Here is a 16,626-nt window from a genome sequence, read left to right as displayed (position 1 = left end):
CACAAAACCTACTACATAGGACCACCCCCCCAAAAAAAATATGGGTGGCATAGCAGTTTGATTAGAGACATAGAAACAAATACAATAGGATAACAAAAATGGGGAGACCAAGAAAAAGTCCCCAAATGAAAGAAAGGGGGAATCACCAAAAAAGGAACTAAATGAAATGGAGGCAAGTTATTTGTCAGAGAAACAATTCAGAGTAATGGTTATAAGGATGCTCAAACAGTGGATGACAAACACATGCAACTCAATGAAAATTATAAGGAGCTGAATGAGAATTTCACCAACATGATCAAGAATGAGGAGATGATGAATAACACAGCTGCAATAAGGAACACAATGGAAGGTTTCAAACAGTAGACTAGAAGAAGCTGAGGACTGAATCAGAAGCTGAGGACCAAATCAGCGAGTTAGAAGACAAGGTATAAAAAAGCACCCAAGCAGAGCCACAACTAGAAAAAAAAATTAAAAAGCAGGAGGAGAGTCTAAGGGAGCTTTGGGACAACTTAAAATGGAACAACATCTGCATAATAGGGGTGCCAGAAGGACAGGAAGCTGAGCAAAGAAGAGGAAACCTATTTGAAGAAATAATGACAGAAAACTTCCCAGACGGGGGAAAAAAAAGTCACACAAGTCTAAGAAGCACAGAGTCCCAAGCAAGATGAACCCAAAAGGACCCACTACAAGACACATCGTAAGTAAATTGGCAAATGCAAGAGACAATCAGGGAATCTTAAAGGCTGCAAAAGAAACAGAAAGTTTACTGAAAAAAAAAAGAAAAGAAACAGAAAGTTACCTACAAGGGAACTCCCATTAGACTATGAACTGATTTCTCAACAGAAACACATCAGGCCAGAAAAGAATGGAATGAAGTATACAAAGTGATGAAAAGCAAGGGGTTGAATCCAAGAATACTCTATCCAGCAAGGCTATCATTCAAAAGTGAAGGTGAAATTAGGAGCTTCACAGACAAAAATGACTAAGGGAGTTTACAACCAAACCAGCAAGGAAGAAATGCTAAAGGAACTGCTGTAAAAAAGAAGAAACAGAAGGTGAAGAAAGAACACAGGCATAAAAAGTAAAAATGGCAACAAACAAGTACCTATCAATAATAAACTTAAAAATAAATGGATTAAATGCTCCAATCAAAAGACATAGGGTAGCTGAGTGAATAAGAAAACATGACCCATATATATGCTGTGTACAAGAGACCCAGCTTAGAACAAAGGATTGAAAGTGAAGCGATGGAAAAAAAATTTTCAGGCAAATGGAAGTGAAACAAAAAACAAGTTGGGGTAGCAATCCTAATACATAAAAACCCTGGGTCGTAATGTCCGGTAACGACTGAGGCTTGACCAACTGGAAGTCAGTCCTGCAGTCAGACTGCTTCCACTGAAGATGCGGTGTCCCAAAACTGACTGCTGAGGGGGCTGCAAATCAGGGCCAGAGAGAAGCCTGAAGAGAGAAACAGGGACTGATCCATTGCCTCTGTGGCAGCTTTTGATCAGGACTTGCTCTCCCAGTCTGGCCAGCAGCCATGCCTCCATTTCTCTCCAGGTCTCCTCCCAGGCTGCTGATCAGCCCCGCCTTTCTGATCAGGCCCTGTTGATAGGCCCAGAGATGCTGACTGGCATAGAAATCGACCTATCAGAACCAAACCTGGGTCAACTGTGAGGAGCCAATGGCTGCCTAGGAGGCAGAGCTTTTGATGCTGACTGGCATAGAAACCGACCAATCAGAACCAAATTGGCTGGCAAAGAAGGGCAGTTGGGGGTGAGATCAGATCTGCAGGGGAGGGTAGTTGGGGGCAAGATCAGGCCAGCAGGGAAGGGCCGTTGGGGGCGAGATCAGGTCAGCAGGGGGGCAGTGATGGTCAAACAGGCCAGCAGGGTGGCAGTGAGGGGTGACCAAGTCAGCAGAGGGGGGCAGTTGGGGGTGACCAGGCCAGCATGGGGGCAGTGAGAGGCGACCAGGCCAACAGAGGCGGGCAGTTGGGGGTGACCAGGCCAGCAGGGGGGGGCATTGAGAGGCAACTAGACCAGCAGAGGGGGCCAGTTAGGGGCTACCAGGCCAGCAGGGGGGCAGTGAGGGGCGACCAGGCCGGCAGAGGGGGGCAGTGAGGGGTGACCAGACCAGGAGAGGGGGGCATTTTGGGGCGACCAGGCTGACGGGGGGGGGTGGGGGTGGAGGGGGTAGTTTAGGCGATCAGGCTGGCAGGCAGAGGTGGTTAGTGGTGATCAGGCTGGCAGAGGGGGGCAGTTAGGGGCAATCAGGCAGGCGGGCGAGCAATTAGGAGCCAGCGGTCCCGGATTGTGAGAGGGATGTCCAACTACCAGTTTCCATGGTAGTCGGACATCCTTCGAGGGGTCCCGGATTGGAGAAGGTCCAGGCTGGGCTGAGGGTGACTCCCCCCCCCCCCCCCGTGCATGAATTTCGTGCACCGGGCCTCTAGTGGGAATATAAAATAGTAGAGCCACTTGAGAAAATTTGTCAATTTCTTCAAAAGAAGTGAACATGCAGCCACCATGACCCAGCAATTGCACTCTTACGTACACAAGTGTTCATCGTCCAAACCAGGATATAACTCAGATGTTCTTAAACAGGTGAATTATTAACAAATTGTGGAATACCCAAAGGATAGAAGACAGTTCAGCAATAAAAAAGAAAAACCTACCAATACAATGACTTGGATAACTCTCCAGAGTATTATGCTCAGTGAAAAAAAAAAAAGCAAATCCCAAAAGATTACATATTTATGTAACATTCTTAAAATGAAAACGTATAGAAATGGAGCCCAAGAAAAACAAAGTTGGAGGAATCACAATATCAAATTTCAAGTTATACTACAAAGCCACCGTAATCATAACAGCCTTGTACTGGCACAAGAAGAGGCATACAGATCAATTTAACAGAACAGAGAATCCAGAAATCAACCCAAGCCATTATGCTCAATTAATATTTGACAAAGAAGGCAAGAGCATACAATGGAGTCAAGGGAGTCTATTCAATAAATGGTGTTGGAAAAATTGGATACATGCAAATAAATGAAACTAGACCACCAACTTACACCATACACAAGAATAAACTCAAACATATTTGGCAATGATACATCTGATAAAGGGTTAACATCCAAATATGTAAGGAATTCATAAACTTAACAAAATTAAGACAAACAATCCAATTAAAAAATGAGCAAAGAACCTAAATAGACACTTTTCCAAAGAGGACATACAGAAGGCCAAGAGACATTATGAAAAAATGCTCAGTCACTGGTCATCAGAGAGATGCACATTAAAATGACAATGAGATATCTCCTCACACCTGTCAGAATGGCTACCATCAACAAATCAACAAATGAGAAGTGCTGGAGAGCATGTGGAGAAAAGGGAACCCTAGTACACCGCTGGTGGGAATGCAGACTGTTGCAACCAATATAGAAAACAGTATGGAGTTTCCTCAAAAAATTAAATATGGAACTGCCATTTGACCCAGTGATCCCACTTTTAGGAATATATCCTATGAAATCCAAAGTACCAATCAGAAAGAATGTACATAGCAGCACAATTTACAATAACTAAAATCTGGAAACAGCCCAAGTGCCCATCAGTGGATAAAAAAGCTGTGGTTCATTTATACCATGGAATACTACGCAATAGTAAAAAGGAAGATCTCTTACACTTTGAGACAGCATGGAGGGACCTGGAGAGTATCAGGCTTAATGAAGGAAGTCAGTCAGAGAAAGATAAGTATCACATGATTGCACTCATATATGGAATCTAAGTAACAAAATAAACTGATAAACGCAGTGGATCCAGAGATATGGAAGCATGGAACAGAGTGGAGAATCTCAGAGGGAAGGCAGGGGAGGGTGGGTGGGTGGGAGGTAATCAACCAAAGATGTTATGTGCATATATGCATAACCCGTGGACATAGAAAATAGGGTGCTGAAGGCCTGGGGCATGGGGGGGGGATGTTTGCGGGGGTGGGCTGGAGGGGGTCAATAGGGGAAAAAAGAGGACATATGTAAGACTTTCAACAATAAAGAATTATAAAAATAAATAAATACAATTTTTTTTTTTAAAGGAGCCCAGATTAGTAGTTGCCAGGGGATAAGAGGTACTGAAAGCAGAAGAGAAGGAAGTAGGTTTGGCTATAAAAGGGCAGCATGAAGGATCCTTGTGGTGTGAAAATGTTCTTTATTTTGACTGTATCATTGTCAATTTTCTGGTTGATATTGTACTACAGGTTTATAAGATGTTTCTATTGGGAGAAAATGGGCAAAAGGTTCATGAGTTCTGTATTATTTCTTAAAACTGCATGTGATTCTACAGTTATCTCAAGATGATTTTTTTTAAAGGTATATTTTTATTTATTTTAGAGAGAGGCGGGGAGAGGGAGAGAGAGATAGAAACATCAATGATGAGAATCACTTGATTGGCTGCCTCCTGCGCTCCCCACACTAGGGATCGAGCCCACAACCTGGGCATGTGCCCTGACCGGAAATTGAACCGTGAGCTCCTGGTTCATAGGTCGATGCTCAACCACTGACCCACACGGGCAGGGCTCACAATAATTTTTAATTAAAAGGAAAAAAATGATGGAAGACAAAAAAGTTAACCTTAACAGAGAGATGAAGATGCTTTTTGGGGGGAGAGGGGGCAAAAAGAAGAGAGAATGGATTGACAGAGGCAGAGTATCCAAAAGGCAGAGGATCTTATCTCACAGCTCAAGTTCACTGCTAACTGGGTTGGAAGAAATAAGAGTTATCAAAGAGAAGTTCAGATGGAAGAATTGGAAGCTTTAAAAGAATCAAGAAAACTTGGAATATTAAAGTCTGCAGGGAGGCATGATTAAGAATTAATAAAACAGCATTCCCTACTAGTCTTCCTGCACCTAAAGCACTATTCTTCACTTGCTAATTCATTACACGGGTATTGATTCTATTTTATCTATAAAGCTGCAAAGTTTTCACTAAAACAGATTATTTTTCTAAAAAAAGTCCATCACCACAATTTGCATGTCCTATGAAATTCTGCATAATGGAACTTCACTTGTAGAATTTTAATGTAACAATAATAAGAGTAAAAATTAATATTATTATCTCTACCCTAAAGAAATGGATAGTGATAATAATGAGTTCAAAATAAATAGGTTCAAAGAGAAAAAGTCTTATGGTCACACAAAAATCAGTGACAAAAGTGGTTAGAATTCCAGACTTTCAACCATGGTAGTGATTACTACAAATACTTATTTTTTTCTCTCTCACACAGTCTCTTTTTCTTCCTCTTACGTGAATAAGGTGCCATTGCAAATTGGGGACTTTCATAACTGACTACTGTAACAAGCAATGCTTATTTCTTTTTGTTAACATTTTGAATCTTTTATAATACATCTCAAGAAGGCCCGAGGAGCTTCAATGTTCCAGAATACCTAAGTAGAAAAGTTGCATGTGAATTTTTCCAAAGCTGCACCAGCAATTCATTTTAAGAATTTATTGTCAATGATGCCTAATAAAATTCAACCAGACAAATGTATCAGTTAATTAAAACTTAATTGTAAAATTCAACAAATATTTCCTGCGTGGTTACACCCAGTCACTGTAGAGGTACCAAGGATACAGTAGCAATGAAAATTTATCTCCTGTTCTTGTCTATAGTAAGATCTTAAAAATGCTAAGGCGCAGACAAATACAAGGTGCCACATAGGAGCATGAGAAGTCAGCCACGCCAGTAAGAAGACAATCAGACAATCAAAGGGAAGCTATGTATAAAGAGACTTACAGAGAAGCAGGTATCAGCCAGTTGAGAAGTGGAGAGGAAAAAGTATGAGGTTGACACAAATATGTGCAGCCATTCATGTCAAAATACACTTAAATTATCTTAATAGGAAAGAAATCCTAAAGAGAAGAGAAACTTTAGCAGGAACATCTGACAGCCAGTAGACAAGTGGTAACTGTCTTTACAGATGAGAGAAAGCTAAAATCTAAGCTGGCTATGTGGAAGTCCAGAAGAGACTGCTTAGTATCAGTGAAAACAAGAGAAATGCATGAAATAGGGGTACAAGGCACCTCCCAAAGTAGACATGTGGAGAGGTGGTAAAACAAAAAGTTCACAGTTGAAATTCTATGTAACAGAGTAATTAGAATTCCGTATCTCCACCCACCTCCCTCTGGACTCACAAAGAAGACTATCCTGACCCTTCCAGGTACCAGACTCAATGACAATAGGCATAGCAGAGGGGAGAAGTGATGTAGGGAATGAAAAAATAATAGGAAGATTAAATAAAACTCTACTTTCTGAGAGTTATGGTGCATTGCTTTCCCCTAGCCACCAAAATGCTGACAGTTGGATTTATATGCTGCTCTAAGCAAGAGTGTGGGAAATCTTACACATATACCACCCTCCTCCTCCATCAGCCCCCAAATCTATAGGTAATTACAGTGGGAGATGCCGGGAGCCAGTTCCAGCATGTCATAATGGCAAGAGTTTCACCAAAAAGGTTGATGGAACTTGGGGACTCAACAAGGGCTGAGTCACATATGTTAGCACCTATTGGAATGGCTGAAAGGCATTTCCCCCAAACCTGAATAGGATGATTGTTTGCTGCCAGACAGCTGAGGGCATCTTAATCTACATGTTATTGCCTCCTGTTGGCCAAATACCTAAACAGCCATAGGCTATTCCCCAATCTGACAATGTTTCTGTAGGAAACCCTAACCTTTGAAGTGTATAGATCCACCTTGCCTTAGGACAATTTGTGTTAATAAAAAGCAAGGGTCCTGAGGCAAGAAGAACTTAGCTCCTTCAGCTAGGCTCCTCTGACCCCCAATGCTTTTCAAAATTATCTTTCATCTCTGGACTCTTACTTAATCTACGCACAGCCTTTCTCCAGACTGCTGAACCCTTCTTAATGCTGGAAGAAGAACCCCAGCACGGAGATTTACCAGTGAGGTGGCCTTACAAGATCTTCCTATATTGAAGTTCACAGTTTACAAGTACCACACGCGTGTGGTCAGCTTCCAATCAGCTGTTTAATCAAGATCACTACTGTTTTTAATTTTAAACCTCATTTGACTTTTTTAAAAAAATGTTTTTATTGACTTTAGAGAAAGAGGGAGAGATAGAAACATCGATGATTGGCTGCCTCCTGTACGCTCCTTACTGGGGATGGAGCGTGGGCATGTGCCCTGACAAGTAATCCAACTGGAGAACACTAGGTGCATGAGACGAAACTCAACCTAACTAAGGCTACACCAGCCAGGCTCATTTGACTTTTTAAAAACTAAGTACTTTAGCCCTAGCTGGTTTGGCTCAGTGGATAGAGCGTCAGCCTGGGGTTTGATTCCTGCCAAGGGCACATGCAGGAGGCAGCCAATCAATGATTCCCTTTCATCATTGATGTTTCTATCTCTCTCTTCCTCTCCCTTCCTCTCTGAAATCAATAAAGATAGAACACACAGACACACACACAAAAAAACCCTAAGTACTTTAATAAAAAATAAAATAAAAGACAATTGCAGGCCCAGCTGGTACTGTTCAACGGTTAAGTGCCGACCCATGAACCAGGAGGTAATGGTTCCATTCCCAGTCAGGGCACATGTCCAGGTTGTAGGCTCAATCCCAGTGGGGGTTGTGCAAGAGGCAGCTGATTGATGATTCTCTCTCATCACTGATGTTTCTATCTCTCTTTCCCTCTCTCTGAAATCAATCAAAACATATTAATTTTTAAAAAAGAGACAATGGCAGGTATAGGTGGAATAGCAGTAAAAGTGAAGGAGTACCTAACAAAGAATTTTACTTTTATCATTTTTATACATATAAGATTAGAGGCCCAATGCACGAAAATTCGTGCAAGAGTAGGCATTCCTTCCCCTGGCTGCCAGCATCAGCTTCCCTCCAGCACCCAGGACCCGGACGGAGGCTTCCCTCCGGCCCCCTGCAGGCACCCAGGACCCGGGCTTCGCTCTGGCCCTGGCTTCGTCCGGAAGGACACCCGGTCTAATTAGCACATTACCCTTTTATTATAGGTAATTTAAAAAGAGTCACTCTCAATCCTAATAATAATGCATGCCAAGAGAACCTAAAAAGTAACAAGTACTCAACCTGTATATCCATTAACATAGATGGCAACTCCACTAAAAATTGTAGATGAAGTTCCATCCTTCTGCATTTCAGCATCTGATCGAAACTGTTCCTCCAATTTCTGGACCTTGGCAGCCATATATCCACCCTAGAATTAAAGAAAAGGTAAACACTAATCACCAAAGTTATATTTTTATCCCCTTCCCCCTTTTCTTAAAGAAACTTCTATTTAAAGGGACTTTATTCTGTGCCAATGACCAAAGTATAATGATGCAAAGGTGTAATGCTAAACATGAACCAGAGGCAAGGCAATAAAACAGGCAGGTCAAAAGAGACTTTCCCCTCTTCTGACTCAATTTTTAATAATTCTTTAACATTTTTATAATAAGTTATTTCAAAATATCAGAAATAAAACATAAAATAAAATGTCAGAAATAATAAATTCAATGCCACAAAATATTGTTCTTATCTATAAAATCAAGCAAAAGTTACATCAAAGTTTAAAGCAATTAAAATTTGACAAGTGGTCAATAAATGTATATTTTAAATGGGCTTCCACTATCTTCTGTATATAGGAGGCTTAAAATAACTTCATGTAAAATGAAGCAACTTGAATAAAACAGTATAGTCTCCATACATGTAGACAAGAATACAATAAAGGATTCGGTGGCTAAATTCTGGATCTAATCAATCTATGACAGTAGTACAAATTTTCATTAGATAACAGGAACCTCAATTAAAACATTATCAAATTTTTCCTACAGACCTTTACAAATCTAAAAAGCATGGCTGAATTCAGCTACATTTTCCCCAAATATTTAAATAATTAAACTTAATTGATTTAAATTATCAATTAAGTTTTATTGATTTATCTAGATCAATTAAGAGTATCAATTAGGTCTTTAAAAGAAAGCAGTAGGTATGCAGAAGTGGTACACATTTTTTTTTTTAATGGAAATGACTTCAGTGTTTTTGATTATTCAAATATTGAATGCTCACTGCCAATTTTTTTTTTTTATATAAAGAAGAAACTAAATTAGCTATGATCCCATTCGTTGTTAACATTTTAGGATCTTATTTTCAAAGTTTGTATCTATGTCTCAGAGCATAGAAGCTTTACAAAAACAGAATCATATATGTCAATATTCCTTTATAACACAACACCCTTTTAAGTCAAGGCCATCTGCCAGTTTAAGAAATATAAAGCTAAATAATGGTTGCATAGTGTTCCACTGTATAGAGATAATTTATTTAACCAATTCCCTACTCTTGGATCCCTAAGTTTTCCTGTTTTTCAGTATTATTAGCAATGCTGCAATAAAATTATCACACAATAAATTGTGTGCACTATAATATTTATTTTCTCTGGATAAAATTCCTGCAAGTTTAGGGGTTCAAGTTGAGCTTTCTACACATTGTGAAAACTCAAGAGTTGGTATCTAAAATGATTTATAACTTAGAAAATGGCTTAAATCACATTATAAGCTATAAAAAGAATGAAAAATACCTAAACAGTTCAATATAATTTTTATTCTTTTAAAACACACCCATTTTCCCCAGCCATCGTTTTCAGCTCGTCTCCTCCATCCACCTCGTCTCATGGTGGAGTTTCTGTATTAGGGAGAAAAAATAAAATCAATTTTATAACATAATATACTAATTTATATTTTACTTCAGTATCAAGAAAAATAAAAAAATTAAAATACAAATGTTTAATTCATAAAAGTTGAAAGTATAATATCAAGTGAAGAAACTTTTTCCAAAGTTTCACAAGTGACATTTGTTCCTAAAAACACCCTCCTACAGGTGTGTGTATCAGGTTTTAATTACAAGTACTTTAAATTTAAACTGGGAAACCTTTTAGACATTCCTGAGCACCAATCTTAACACTTACTTACGTAAAAATCACCAAATGTGACTAACATGGTCGTGATTACTTGTTAAGGATTAATCAGTGTTAACAGAATCTAAGAAAATACATTCCTTTATGAAATGACCTATAAATATAGCTCTTAAACTGTGTCTTTGCTATTGCCAACTGGGCACTTAAGAGTGCATTCACAGTGTAATTCATCTATTACACAAAAAGCCCTTTAAAAAAAATCAAGTAAAACAACACATCTACTAAGGTAGTGATTTTCAATTGGTGTGCCACACACAACAGAAATTTTTTTAATCGTCACCAGACTACATGCTTAGAGAGAAAGGAAGAAAGGGAGGGAGGGGGACAGAGACAGACAGAGACAAAGAAGCATTGATAAGAGAGAGAAACCTCAATGGGTTGCCTTCCACACATGTGCTGACCAGGAATCAAACTGGCAACCTTTCAGTGCACAGGACAACACTTACTTCTCTCAAGTTGAGGCCAACCACTGAGGCACTCCAGTCAGGACACAGAATTTTTAAAACATGCAATACCTGACTAGTTAGTCAGGGGCACACACCTCTTTTCCCTTAGATTGTCAAATTAAAAAACGACAACAGCCAACACAATAGCTGTCTGGTGTGAATGAATCAAAGTTACACCTATTTTTTTTTTTTTGTTACATTGGCAAAATATGTATTGTTTGGTATGCCATAGAATTTTGGTAATTAATTTATGTGTGCCATGAGATGAAAAGGTTGAAAAGTGCTGATCTAGGGATTTGATGCAGAAAGATTATCACTGATAAACAAGAAAATATGGCATTTTCCTTAAGTCAACACTTGACCATCTGTACTATAAAATTACCGAAATGACCAAATGATAGCTTAGTGGCTAGCAAGGTATAAAATGACTCCTAAGCCTGGCTGTTGTGGCTTAATGGTTGAACATCAACCCATGCACCAAGAGGTCAGGTCACTGGTTCAATTCCCAGTCAGGGCACGTGCCTGGGTTGCAGGCTGGATCCCCAGAAGAGGCGTGCAGGAGGCAGCCAATTAATGTTTCTCTCTTATTGATGTTTCTATCTCTCCTTCCCTCTCCCTTCCTCTCTCTCTGAAATTAAATAAAAACATTTTTAAAATATTAAAAAAATAATAAAATGACTTCTACATCAAAGCATAAGGCTAACCCTAAATGGCTATATCTTGAGTCATGACTGCATTATCCTTCATAAAATTAACATGATTTCCATTTAGGCATTTTCTTCTTCTAGTAACTACATGTAGTTTAATATCAAATGGTTACCCTATGTTGCTGGAGAAGCCTTATACATTATCCAAGTCAAATCAGCTTTGATATGGTTTTGAAGATTTTGTTATTGAGTAACATCTTAGAACATAACAGCATATATTTTCTTTCAAGTATTTCTATTCTTGGTATATTGTGGGATGTAGTTTCTCCCTTCTGACACTTAGGTTAATTATGAATTTTTACTGTCTACCTTTGAAGGGTGCCTAAAAGATGTGTGGAGATATGCTCAAAGAGTTAGTTCAACAGAGCAACAAGGTGCAAAGTGATTAACCCTGATTAGGGGCTGTTGGTGCTAAGGGAGAAGTTTTGTTTTTTCAAGTTTGATAAAGGCAGGGGCATGGCTCCCTAAGGTTCATCATGAATCTCAGAAGTGCCATATTTGCTTTGCTGAATACTTGTGTTCAAGAGGCTTACTTTGTTCAGTCCCTCAAAATTTTCCCCCTTATCTTAAATGAGTCCTGGGAAATGGGTTAACACACAGTTCTTGACATCATATAACAGAATCCATATATCTGTTCTAACAAATAAGGAGAGTTTGGGAGTTCTGGCTATTAGATTAAGGATGCATACCCACAAAAAGTAAATGCAACAATCTGATAAATGAGGCAAATTTTAAAAATACAATATATTTTTAGTTTAATTCATTTGCCCAATCATTTAAAAGCCTCTTATTTAAGATACTAGAAGCCCGGTGCACGAAATTCGTGCACGGCGGGGGGTTGTCCCTCAGCCCAGCCTGTACCCTCTCCAATCTGGGACTCCTGGAGGGATGTCCGACTGCCCGTTTAGGCCCGATCCCACCAGGATCGGGCCTAAACGGGCAGTCGGACATCCCTCTCACAATCCAGGACTGCTGGCTCCCAACTGCTTGCCTGCCTGCCTTCCTGATTGCCCCTAACCGCTTCTGCCTGCCAGCCTGATCACCCCCTAACCACTCCCCTGCCAGCCTGGTTGATGCTTAACTGCTCCCCTGCCAGCCTGTTTGCCCCCAACTTCCCTCCTCTGCCAGCCTGGTCACCCCTAACTGCCCTCTCCTGCAGGGTTGATTACCAACAACTGCCCTCCCTTGCAAACCTGGTCCCTCTCAACTGCCCTCCCTTGCAGGCCGGGTGCCTCCCAACTGCCCTCTCCTGCTGGCCATCTTGTAGTGGCCATCTTGTGTCCACATGGGGGCAGGATCTTTGACCACATGGGGGCAGCTATATTGTGTGTTGCAGTGATGATCAATCTGTATATTACTCTTTTATTAGATAGGATAGAGGCCTGGTGCACGGGTGGGGGCCAGCTGGTTTGCCCTGAAGGGTGTCACAGATAAGGGTGGGGGTTCCCTTGGAGCGTGGGGCGGCCTGAGTGAGGGGCCTGTGGTGGTTTGCAGGCCGGCCACGCCCCCTGGCAACCCAAGGGGAGGCCCTGGTATCTGGAATTTATTTTCCTTCTACAATTGAAACTTTGCAGCCTGGGGCGGAACCAAGCCTGCTGCTCCCTCCGGGGTGGCAGCCATTTCTGTGGCAGTTAATTCACCTTCTACAATTGAAACTTTGTAGCCTTAAGCGGGTGAGCCCGGCCAGGGTGTGCGGAAAGCTTTGCTTCCCCTGTTGCCGCCGGCAACCCTGGCCTGCTCTCTCAAGCTCCATTCTGCCGCCATTTGTTTGAATTTGTTTACCTTCTATAATTGAAACTTTGTAGCTTGAGTGGAGGCTTAGGCCTGCAACGGCTATTGGAAAGCTTGGCTTCCTCTGTTACCTGGGAAACCTTGCTCTCTGTGGCTGTAGCCATCTTGGATTGGGGTTAATTTGCATACTCGCCCTGATTGGCTGGCGGGCGTGGCTTGGCTGGTGGGCGTGGCTTATGTAGCGGAGTGATGGTTAATTTGCATATTACCATTTTATTAGAGAGGATACTGTGTATCCACTGAGAAAGGCCAATATGAAAATCCTTACTGATGGGTTAATGAGAATAGACAAGTACAAAACAAAGCTGTAATAAAAAAACAAAAACGAACAGATTTTAAAGGTTCTTTACCCATTCCAGAGTAATAAAGCTATCCCGGACAAATGTTTAAAGCTTTGTAAAGTAAAAGGAATGAGAATAAAGGACTTAAAATTGTAATTGCATCATTTCCACTAATTTGACCCATGTACAGCAAATGCCTATTGGTCCTGGATTCAAACAATAAAACCCCAAAACAGGGAAAAGGAAACAAGAAACATAATTAATTTTATATATTCAAATTCAACTTGAGAAAATTTTCATAACAAATAGTAAACTAAACAATGTGGACCAAAATTCCTGCTGACGAAGAGGAAAGCTACAAAAAACATTGTTTTTAAAAAACTGCCTCAAGGCATTCAAGGTCTAGCAAATAATGAATTACTGGGCCAAGATTTAGAAGATGACAGAGAGGACACCTGCCATCAATTGTATAACTTTCTCTTATCAGACAGTCAGTGCTAAGCAGTTCAGTATATAGCTGTAGATTACATTTCCTATCACAGCAAATTATGTCATCTAAGAAATAACTTAGAGAACATGTAAAGAAGAACCCACACTAGACTACTAACGGCATACTACTGTTTGTAAAGCATGATACTATAGTAGGCACTACTGAGACAAATGAAAAATAGGCACTCTGTATGAGTTCTAAAATTTCACAATCTAAAAAAAAATGAGCACCAATCAAGGAAATACTAGCCCTACAAATAAACTTAAAAGAAAGATTTCAGGCAGGAAGAATAGGGGAAGAAACCAGCAAACCCTGGAGCATCAAGTGAACTACATGACCCAGATCTATAATCCTGGTCAAGAGCAGTGACAGATCATGCTGGCATGCAGCAAAGCTACCTGAACTGCATGGCCAAATAAAAGGGAGACTCAGGTGACAGGATGTAAACAATAAGTAGGTTTATCACACTTCTGCTGAGATGTACATAGCATCAAAGACTTCCCTCATTTTGGTTAGATCCACATTCATCTGCTTCCTGATACTCAAGATAGCATAGAATGAAAATATGAAGAATATGCTCAACATGTAAAACTGCCTTGCCCGGCTAGCATGGCTCTGAGGTTGAGCGTCGACCTATGAACCAGGAGGTCATGGTTCAATTCCTGGTCAGGGCACATGCCTAGTTTTCAGGCACAATCCCCAGTATGGGGCATGCAGGAGGTAGCCAATCAATGATTCTCTCTTATCATTGACTAGAAGCCCGGTGCACGAAATTCGTGCACGGCGGGGGGGTTGACCCTCAGCCCAGCCTGTAACCTCTCCAATCTGGGACTCCTGGAGGGATGTCTGACTGCCCGTTTAGGCCCGATCCCACTAGGATCGGGCCTAAACAGGCAGTGGGACATCCCTCTCACAATCCAGGACTGCTGGCTCCCAACTGCTTGCCTGCCTGCCTTCCTGATTGCCCCTAATCGCTTCTGCCTGCCAGCCTGATCACCCCCTAACCACTCCCCTGCCAGCCTGGTTGATGCTTAACTGCTCCCCTGCCAGCCTGTTTGCCCCCAACTTCCCTCCTCTGCCAGCCTGGTCACCCCTAACTGCCCTCTCCTGCAGGCCTGGTCACCCCTAACTGCCCTCTCCTGCAGGGTTGATTACCAACAACTGCCCTCCCTTGCAAACCTGGTCCCTCTCAACTGCCCTCCCTTGCAGGCCGGGTGCCTCCCAACTGCCCTCTCCTGCTGGCCATCTTGTAGTGGCCATCTTGTGTCCACATGGGGGCAGGATCTTTGACCACATGGGGGCAGCTATATTGTGTGTTGCAGTGATGATCAATCTGTATATTACTCTTTTATTAGATAGGATAGAGGCCTGGTGCACGGGTGGGGGCCAGCTGGTTTGCCCTGAAGGGTGTCCCAGATCAGGGTGGGGTTCCCTTGGGGCATGGGGCGGCCTGAGTGCGGGGCCTGTGGTGGTTTGCAGGCTGGCCACGCCCCCTGGCAACCCAAGCAGAGGCCCTGGTATCTGGAATTTATTTTCCTTCTACAATTGAAACTTTGTAGCCTGGAGTGGAGCCAAGCCTGCTGCTCCCTCCAGGGAGGCAGCCATTTCTGTGGCAGTTAATTCACCTTCTACAATTGAAACTTTGTAGCCTTAAGTGGGTGAGCCCGGCCAGGGTGTGCGGAAAGCTTTGCTTCCCCTGTTGCCGCCGGCAACCCTGGCCTGCTCTCTCAAGCTCCATTCTGCCGCCATTTGTTTGAATTTGTTTACCTTCTATAATTGAAACTTTGTAGCTTGAGTGGAGGCTTAGGCCTGCAACGGCTATTGGAAAGCTTGGCTTGCTCTGTTACCTGGGAAACCTTGCTCTCTGTGGCTGTAGCCATCTTGGATGGGGTTAATTTGCATACTCGCCCTGATTGGCTGGCGGGCGTGGCTTATGTAGCAGAGTGATGGTTAATTTGCATATTACCAGTTTATTAGAGAGGATAGACCTCAGATACCTGCCAGGTGGGGCTTGACAGGGGACTTCAGGCTGCGCCCCCCTCCCCAGCACCGGGCCAGGGGACCTGAGGCTGTGCACCCCCTGCCAGTGGGGCTTGATGGGGACCTGAGGCTGTGCCCCCCTCCCGGTGCCGGGCCGGGGCACCTCAGGCTGCACCCCCCTGCCTGGCGGGGCTTGACGGGGGACCTCAGGCCATGCCCCCCACCCAACGGGGCTTGACAGGGGCTCTCAGGCCATGTCCCCCACCTGGCGGGGCTTGACAGGGGACCTCAAGGCACGCCCCCCATCCTGCAGCCAGGCCAGGGGACCTGAGGCTAGCCTCCTACCCGGCGGGCCTTGACAAGGGTGGGACTGGCCGGGTCTGGATCTAGCCCAATGGGGGGGGGAGCCGGGTCTGGGTCTCATGTGATTTTGAGGTGCATGTGGGTGGGCGGGGACTTGACTCTGAGTGCCCCTTTTAATGTGCACAAATTTCATGCACCAAGCCACTAGTTTATATATAAAGCATAGTAGTAATAGCACTATGTCCCAAGTATAGTATACACCAATACTAATAAAAAGGGAATATGCAAATTGACCATCACTCAGCCACCAAGATGGCAGCACCCAATCCTCTCAGCCCCGCCGGTGTTCCCCAGTCCCAGGGAGGGCGGCCCCTGAGAGCAGGCAGCGTGAGCGGCCTGGCGGAATGCTTGCTTCGTCGCTGCGGCGATAAGGCAAGCATTCCACCCCGGCCACGGAGGGCCTCTGGGCAGTGGGCACAGAGCGGCCGGGCGCGGAACGCTTGCGTTGTCACCCCGGGACAAGGCAAGATTCTGCACCCGGTCGTGGATGGGCCTCTGGCCGGGAAGGGCAGCTGCAGGCCATGAGACCCCCAGGGGAAGGCTGTTGGGGGCATGAGGCTGGAGGGGAGGGCAATTGGGGA

General features: G+C 43.0%; 1 protein-coding gene across 3 annotated transcripts in view; it reads right to left on the bottom strand.

Moving 5' to 3' along the window:
• REV1 (REV1 DNA directed polymerase) overlaps positions 1–16,626 on the bottom strand; it is a 115,081-nt gene that overhangs the window by 69,423 nt on the left and 29,032 nt on the right. For all 3 annotated transcript variants that reach the window (XM_079792361.1, XM_079792363.1, XM_079792362.1), the window contains exons 2-3: positions 9,632–9,695; positions 8,106–8,232 (exon numbers count right to left, since the gene is read on the bottom strand). In XM_079792361.1, the coding sequence (XP_079648487.1) occupies positions 8,106–8,232; positions 9,632–9,685 (181 nt within the window). In that variant the 5' untranslated portion in view covers positions 9,686–9,695. The remainder of the gene's footprint in view (positions 1–8,105; positions 8,233–9,631; positions 9,696–16,626) is intronic.

The sequence above is a fragment of the Cnephaeus nilssonii genome (assembly GCF_951640355.1).
Source record: "Cnephaeus nilssonii genome assembly, chromosome: 15".
Taxonomy (NCBI): domain Eukaryota; kingdom Metazoa; phylum Chordata; class Mammalia; order Chiroptera; family Vespertilionidae; genus Cnephaeus; species Cnephaeus nilssonii.
Note: the sequence above shows the minus strand (reverse complement) of the source record. Positions and strands in the feature narration are given on the sequence as shown.